The sequence below is a fragment of the Astatotilapia calliptera genome, chromosome 22 (assembly GCF_964374335.1).
Source record: "Astatotilapia calliptera chromosome 22, fAstCal68.1, whole genome shotgun sequence".
NCBI lineage: Eukaryota > Metazoa > Chordata > Actinopteri > Cichliformes > Cichlidae > Astatotilapia > Astatotilapia calliptera.
Genome location: NC_137442.1, coordinates 7,806,881 through 7,814,914, shown reverse-complemented (window position 1 = coordinate 7,814,914; position 8,034 = coordinate 7,806,881). Strand labels below are relative to the sequence as shown.

Sequence of the window (8,034 nt, the reverse complement as noted above, 5' to 3'; positions counted from 1 at the left end):
TGGTATTTCTCCAGCTTCTCGTGTTCCTTCTTCCTGATATTGCTGTCATTCGGAACCGCTACATCGATCACTACGGCCGTCTTCTTCTGTTTGTCTACCACCACTATGTCGGGTTGGTTAGCCACCACCATTTTGTCCGTCTGTATCTGGAAGTCCCACAGGATCTTAGCTCGGTCATTCTCCACCACCCTTGGGGGCATCTCCCATTTTGACCTCGGGACTTCCAGGTTATACTCGGCACAGATGTTCCTGTACACTATGCCGGCCACTTGGTTATGGCGTTCCATGTATGCCTTGCCTGCTAGCATCTTGCACCCTGCTGTTATGTGCTGGATTGTCTCTGGGGCATCTTTACACAGCCTGCACCTGGGGTCTTGCCTGGTGTGATAGACCCCAGCCTCTATGGATCTTGTACTCAGAGCTTGTTCTTGTGCTGCCATGATTAGTGCCTCTGTGCTGTCTTTCAGTCCAGCTTTGTCCAGCCACTGGTAGGATTTCTGGATATCAGCCACCTCCTCTATCTGCCGGTGGTACATACCGTGCAGGGGCCTGTCCTTCCATGATGGTTCCTCGTTTCCCTCCTCTTTCTTGGGTTTCTGCTGCCTGAGGTATTCACTGAGCACTCGGTCAGTTGGGGCCATCTTCCCAATGTATTCTTGGATGTTCCTTGTCTCATCCTGGACTGTGGTGCTGACACTCACCAGTCCCCGGCCCCCTTCTTTCCGCTTAGCGTACAGCCTCAGGGTGCTGGACTTGGGGTGAAACCCTCCATGCATGGTAAGGAGCTTTCTTGTCTTTATGTCAGTGGCTTCTATCTCCTCCTTTGGCCAGCCTATTACCCCAGCAGGGTACCTGATCACGGGCAGGGCGTACGTGTTGATGGCCCGGATCTTGTTCTTACCATTCAGCTGACTCCTCAGGACTTGCCTGACCCTCTGCAGGTACTTGGTGGTTGCAACCTTTCTAGCGGCCTCTTCATGGTTCCCATTTGCCTGCGGGATCCCCAGGTACTTGTAACTGTCCTCTATGTCTGCAATGTTGCCTTCTGGTAGTTCAATCCCCTCAGTTCTGACTACCTTCCCTCTCTTTGATACCATCCGACTACACTTCTCCAGTCCGAACGACATTCCAATGTCATTGCTGTATAGCCTGGTAGTGTGGATCAGTGAATCGATGTCTCGTTCACTCTTGGCATACAGCTTGATGTCATCCATGTACAGGAGGTGGCTGACAACTGCTCCGTTCCGTAGTCGGTATCCGTAGCCAGTCTTGTTAATGATCTCACTGAGGGGGTTCAGGCCTATGCAGAACAGCAGTGGGGACAGAGCATCTCCTTGGTAGATCCCGCACTTGATGGTGACTTGTGCTATGGGCTTGGAGTCGGCCTCTAATGTTGTACGCCACATCCCCATTGAGTTCCTGATGAAGGCTCTTAGGGTTCCATTGATCTTGTACAATTCTAGGCATTCCAGTATCCAGCTGTGGGACATTGAGTCATAGGCCTTCTTGTAATCAATCCAGGCAGTGCACAGGTTGGTCAGTCTGGTCTTGCAGTCTCGGCTGATTGTTCTGTCTACCAGTAGCTGGTGTTTTGCGCCTCTGGTATTCTTGCCAATTCCTTTCTGTGTCCCGCTCATGTATTGACCCATGTGCCTGTTCATCTTAGCCGACATGATGCCTGACAGGAGCTTCCATGTAGTACTGAGGCAGGTTATTGGTCGGTAGTTGGAGGGGACCGGTCCCTTCTTGGGGTCCTTGGGGATCAGGACCGTCCGGCCTTCAGTTAGCCATTCCGGGTGTCTCTCGTTAACTATATATATATATATATATATATGTGTGTGTGTGTGTGTGTGTGTGTGTGTGTGTGTGTGTGTGTGCATGCGAGAGAGTTATTCCCATACAGCTTATGACAAAATTTGATCCGAAGTGATTGATGGCCCTAATCACGACCTTTTGACCTCCCGCCCCTCCCCCCCGGAAGCGTGTAATGAGCGTGACGAATCGTATCCGGAGAAGGGGGGGGGGGCGGGAAACCCCCCGCGTGATGAATTATATCCTGAGAAAGGGGGGCGAACCCCGGAAGCGCGCCATCTGTTGCTAACTGTGTCGAATTGCACCCTGAGAAAGGAGGGGTGAACCCGGAAGCGCGTCATCTGTTGTTGGGGGAAAAAAAAAAGTTTTTAGAGGGAGGGGGAAAACCTCCGGAAGCGCGTCATCTGTTGTTGGGAAAAAAAGTTTTTAGAGGGAGGGGTGAACCCCCGGAAGAGCGCCATCTGTTGGAGGGGAATAAAAAAGCAGAGAGAGGAGTCCGTCACAATTTCTAAGGCACAGACACAAGATGGATTCTTTCCTTCTGCAGCCCCGCAGCGGTCCTGTGTCCGATGAGATCTGCTCTCCCAAAGAAGAAGGTTTTGAATATGACATATTCAAATACAGCATATTTACTATGGAAGGCATCGATCCGGACCTTATGACCCTACCGGAAATACTCCGGAAGTGTCTAGTCATTTTCAGACCTGTTGCATCATGTTCCCTAAGCACAGCGGTGATGCAGCAGATGATTCTGTGATGTATAGAGAGACAGAGCGGATGTAATTTTACTTTCTTAAGCTGCACCGGCGTTTGTAATGGAAATAAAGAGTGACTTCCTGTAGAGATTTCAATAGTATTTTATTTTCCTATAATACAGACGCTGTAAAAAAAAAAAAAAAACAAAAAAAAAACCTTTAAGATACACCATAGCTTGTGATGAAAAGAAGAACTTTCTATCCGCTTGTAACCTACAGGCTGCCTATGTGTAAAAAATTGAATAAATATCGTTTAGTGAATACTACTTTTCCTTTTGAGAGTCCTTTTTTACAAGAGACTGAAAAAACAAACCAGCGACAGGCGATCTTGTTTCACACACACACACACACACACACACACACACACACACACACACACACACACACACACACACACACACACACACACACCTCTGTGGGAAAGAGTCAACCATGAGAGTTTTGTCAACAGCAATTGTCCATTTGGTAAAACAAATATCCGTCTCAAAGTCGTATTTTACCGTTGCAGAAAACAGACGGCGTTCGCAAGAAGGCCCACACTCACACTCACACACACACACACACACACACACCGCGGGTCAAGGAGGAGTGAGACAGCAGATATCAGTTTTTTCTCAATGCTTATATCCTATAACACGCCCTCAAAAAAAAAAAAAAATTATTATTATTAAAACATCTATATGAGGTAGGTTTTGCGCAACCTGCTCCTTGTCAGACCAAAGTAGAGAGTTTTTTCTTCAATACTTTAACAATAAGTTTTCTCAATAGATAGAAAATGTTGATCCGCTGAGGAGTCAACATCCGATATTATCATTGCTTGTAACCCGGTTTCGTACATCTCCCCATAAAACAAGTCTTAGTGGAAAAAAAGCTCATATTCGAATAAGTTTATTAAAGCACCCCCCTCTGTGGGAAAGAGTCAACCATGAGGCGAGTTTTGTCAACAGCAATTGTCCATTTGGTAAAACAAATACCCGTCTCAAAGTCGTATTTTACCGTTGCAGAAAACAGACGGCGTTCGCAAGAAGGCCTACACACACACACACACACACACACACTCACACACACACACACACACACACACACTCTCACACACACACACACACACACACACACACACACACACACACACACACACACACACCCCGCGGGGCAAGGAGGAGTTTTTTTCTTCATTACTTTTTACAATAAGTTTTCTCAATAGATAGAAAATGATGACGCTGAGGAGTCAACATCCGATATTATCATTGCTTGTAACCCGGTTTCTTACATCTCCCCATAAAACTAGTCTTAGCGAGGAAAAAAAAAAAGCTCATATTCGAATAAGTTTATCCCCCTCTGTGGGAAAGAGTCAACCATGAGCCGAGTTTTGTCAACAGCAAGAACAAGGTCAGACAGCAATTGTCCATTTGGTAAAACAAATACCCGTCTCAAAGCCATATTTTACCGTTGCGGAATGTGGGAAAACAGACGGCGCTCGCAAGAAGCCAATCAAAAAAAAACAACCCACTCTAACTATCGGTATTGTCAAGAGAAAGATGCGAAAAACAGATGCTTCGCTAGACTAGGATAAAATGAGAGAAGAAGCGGAAGGGGAGTCGCTATCTGTGACAGTTCTACCAATCGCGAGGAAGAATCCGTGAATATTATGTCAGCATTCCGTTCAAACAACGCCGCCGATCAGAGCGCCAGCTCGCCAGAACTGTTCATACCTCACCCCGGTAAGTTTTTTTCTTTACGACTTTAAATTATATATCAACAGAGATGTCAATAATTTGATTACTTTCTTTTAGATTTCTACATCAATGATTTCACGCAAGTGGACTACGGTACGTTTAAATAAGTATATACCATTTTTTAAACAAGTTTAGATAGACTTGATTTAAACATGCTCTGATACTTACAGAAACAATCGATAATGCAGTGAGTAACAGCAGAAATCCGGCCGTTTTCCGCGGCGAATTAGAAGCCATATCCCCCGCAGAACCTCCGCTGCCGCCGCGTCGAAGAGAAGACGGCACTATTTTCGTCTCCGCATACCGGGAGAACCGCGGAGAAAAAAGTTTTAAAATCGAAGGTAAACAATATGATGCATTATCAGCCATTTTGTTGAATAACAGGATGTGACGGAGTAATCCGAGTGTGCTATACCGCCCCTCCCGACCCGGAGCAGATTTTTAAAAAGTTTTGCTTTATTTCTCGACAGAGGTAACCGAGAATATACAGACCCCGCCGCAGCGAAAAGAAGAAGAAGAAGAAGAAGAAGAAGACGACGACGTTATTTTCGTCAACGCATACCGGGAGAACTGCAGGAAAATACCTTTTAAACCAAAAGGTAAACAATATGATGCAATATCCGTCATTTCGATAAATATCAGGATGTGGCGGAGTAATCCGAGTGTGCTATACCGCCCCTCCCGACTTGGAGTGGTATAAAGCGTGCTAGAAAGTTTTTTTTATTAAATCTTTCTCTTTTTTTGTTTTATTTCTCGGCAGCCGAGATTGCGGATATACCTATTCAAGCCCCCTCCGCTACAGACAATCGCGCGGAGGAGCGAGGTAAATAAAAAGTTTTTTCATTCTCGAAAAATAGGAAAGAGGAGGTTGTTTTCTTAAATCTCTTCTGTTTTATTTCTCGGCAGCCGAGATTGCGGATTTACCTAACCAATCCCCCGCCGCTACAGACAATCGGGCGGAGGAGCGAGGTAAATAAAACGTTTTTTTCATTCTCAAAAAAAATAGGAAGGATGAGGTTGTTTTCTTAAATCTCTTCGGTTTTATTTTCCCCGACAGAGACCGATACAGAAAATCAGGCGGAAGAAAATCAGGCTGAGGAGGAACCGTCCAGATCGCCTCCTCTCAGGAGAGTGAGAGCTCCTCTCGGGAGACTGAGAGGTAATTGACGGGGGGATGAATCGATCCTATTAAACTTCTCTGCTCTATAAAAATAAAAAATGTAAGGTTTAAAAAATACATTCTGTCCGTCTTTTCTTACAGCTCGACGGATGCTTCATAAGAAGAGAATCCTTGAAAACCTCGCTTTCATGTACGCCATAACAGTTCGCACATATGCATCGATATACAGACACAAGGACCTGTAAAGTAAAAGCATGTAAAAGTCTGTGAATTAAGAAATAAAGAAAATCATGTCGGAAGAACACAGCATTCCTGAGGCTTTGTTGGAAGCCGTGGCAGAATTAAACAGAAACGATGAACATTTAGCCCTACCGTTAGAAAACAATATAGCCCCACCACCAAACGACCCTCTACAACCTTTAGAAAACGCATTGCAGGTCCTCCTTCAAAACATTGAAAACGAGCGACTTGCCGGTCTACTGAACTTTGACCCTCTGCAGCCGATAGAAAATGCTCTTCAGCTCTACGACCGGCAGCAGGGGGAGCAGCAGGTGCAGCAGCAGGTGCAGGTGGAGCAGCATCATCATCAGCAGCCCAGGGAGGAGGAGGAGGAGGACCGGCCTGCGGAGCATCAACAAGGAGGAGGACGAGGATCTCGGGTACAGAACGATGCGGTGACTCGCCGCGAACATTTTAATAATTTCGAAATAAGGCGAGTATTTAACATTCCCTCTCCGGATGAAGCGAGCGACCTCGCTCAATTTTACCTCAACGTCAGGGATAATTTTGTAGATCTAGCGGATAGGGTCAGACCGGAAGTTAGTCGTAACGACCGGGTTCAACTGGAGATCATCAGCGAGCACGCGCGAAATCACTCTGTTTTTAACGTCGACGACGAAAGCGCTGAAAACATTGTACCGGTTTTTGAGGACCTGCTAGCCAGGCTGATACAATCAAACGGAGCGATCGTCGCAGGCTCTCCCCTAGAAATTGTTGTGCAAGTAATTAGAAATCCTAGAGGCGGTGGCAGTAATGACCCGCGTAAAAAGATTCACAAAATGTTAGACGATGAAATTCTAGTCAAAAAGCGTCGCTGTCTGTACGTGGTAAAAAACAAAAACGATAATCTGTGTTTTGCCATCAACCTGATTCACCTCACTCAACCTCATTTCACAGATAAACAGGCCCTGGAACGCGGCAGAGAGCTGCAGCGTTTAGCGGGGTTGAGCGATCGCACTCAGGTAACTCTCAGCGACATAGGTAAATTCGAACAAATACTAAAACGTAAAATCGTCGTGTTTTACCGCCCGGCCGAGGACAGAACTCTTTCATTAATCGAAACAGACTACCCGAACACGCGTCACCCGCTGTACTTATTCTTATTCCGCCATCACTATTACGGAATAAAAAATCTAAAAACATTTTTAGGAATCCAGTACATTTGCAACGAATGTCACCGCGGGTATTATAAAAGAGAGGAACACTTTTGTCAAAACCGCTGCAACCTCTGTTTTGACCCCGCATGCCCCTCTCACTTTCTGGACTCTGTAATCTGTACGGATTGTAACAGATCATGTCGCACACGTGCGTGTTATTTAAAACACAAACAACCTAGAATTCACTCCGGTTCAGACCTCAGCGTTTGTCAACAATTGTATAAATGTCCGGACTGCAAGCGCCTCTCCCGTCGCGGAATGCACAGGTGCACAGCCGCCAGATGTAAAATCTGTCGCGCGGAGCTTCCTCCCGACGACGATCAACACCTGTGTTACATCCAACCTTTGAAACATGAAAACTCTGATAACGCTTCCATAATCTTTTATGACTTTGAAACCTTCCCAGACAGGGAGGGGGCGCACGTCCCTTACCTAGTGTGCACAAAATCTCTAGAAGGAGAAGAGTGGCACGCTTACGGTGTAGACTGTGTTGAAAAGTTTCTCCAAAGATACAGAAGGAAAAAATATAGAGAGACCACGTTCGTTGCGCACAACGCGAAAGGGTTTGACAGCTATTTAATTCTAAGTCACCTGGTGGGGGGTGGGATGACGCCCTCTCTCATCATGCAAGGCAGTAAAATTATATGTTTCACAGAATCCGATTTCCTTCTCAAATTCATAGACTCGCTTTCTTTTCTCACCATGCGTCTCAGCGCTATGCCCAAAGCTTTAGGCTTCGAGGACAAATCCAAGGGATTTTTTCCTCACAAATTCAGCTCACGGGACCGCTTAAAATACTCGGGTCCGTACCCTCCTCCTTCAGATTACGGGGTGGAGCGCATGTCACCTCCCGAAAGGGCAGAGTTTTTGCGTTGGCACTGCGAGGCCTCCCGGGGAGTGTTTAACTTTGAAAAAGAATCCCTGTATTACTGCCGAAACGACGTTAATATCCTGAGAGAGGCGTGCGTAAAGTTCAGAGACGGGTTTATAGGCGAAACTAAAGTAGACCCTTTCAGCTGCGTCACTATAGCTTCAGCCTGCATGAAAGTGTTTCTCACCAATTTCCTACCCGAAAACAGTCTGGCCATCCCCTCGCCCGACAACTACGGGCGCAGATTCAAAGCCTATTCGCACGCGTCCATTCAGTGGCTGGAGTGGGTAGCTCACTCTCAGAA

At 46.3% G+C, this 8,034-nt stretch overlaps 1 protein-coding gene across 1 annotated transcript; it reads left to right on the top strand.

The window, feature by feature from the left end:
* The first annotated feature begins 4,215 nt into the window (after nt 1-4,215).
* On the top strand, nt 4,216-5,522 carry LOC113015238 (uncharacterized). The gene is made up of 7 exons (XM_026157188.2): nt 4,216-4,288; nt 4,361-4,396; nt 4,474-4,644; nt 4,774-4,902; nt 5,064-5,126; nt 5,210-5,272; nt 5,361-5,522. Exons 1-7 carry the CDS (start codon nt 4,216-4,218, stop codon nt 5,468-5,470), a joined length of 645 nt encoding a protein of 214 aa, XP_026012973.2. The 3' UTR covers nt 5,471-5,522.
* The last annotated feature ends 2,512 nt before the right edge of the window (nt 5,523-8,034 follow it).

Bases quoted from the DNA above. Each gene is read 5' to 3' on its own strand.
- LOC113015238 (XM_026157188.2), top strand. From the start codon at position 4,216: ATGTCAGCATTCCGTTCAAACAACGCCGCCGATCAGAGCGCCAGCTCG. The intron at 4,645-4,773 runs GTAAACAATATG...ATTTCTCGACAG, and splicing joins AAAAAGTTTTAAAATCGAAG to AGGTAACCGAGAATATACAG. The intron at 5,127-5,209 runs GTAAATAAAAAG...ATTTCTCGGCAG, and splicing joins CAATCGCGCGGAGGAGCGAG to CCGAGATTGCGGATTTACCT.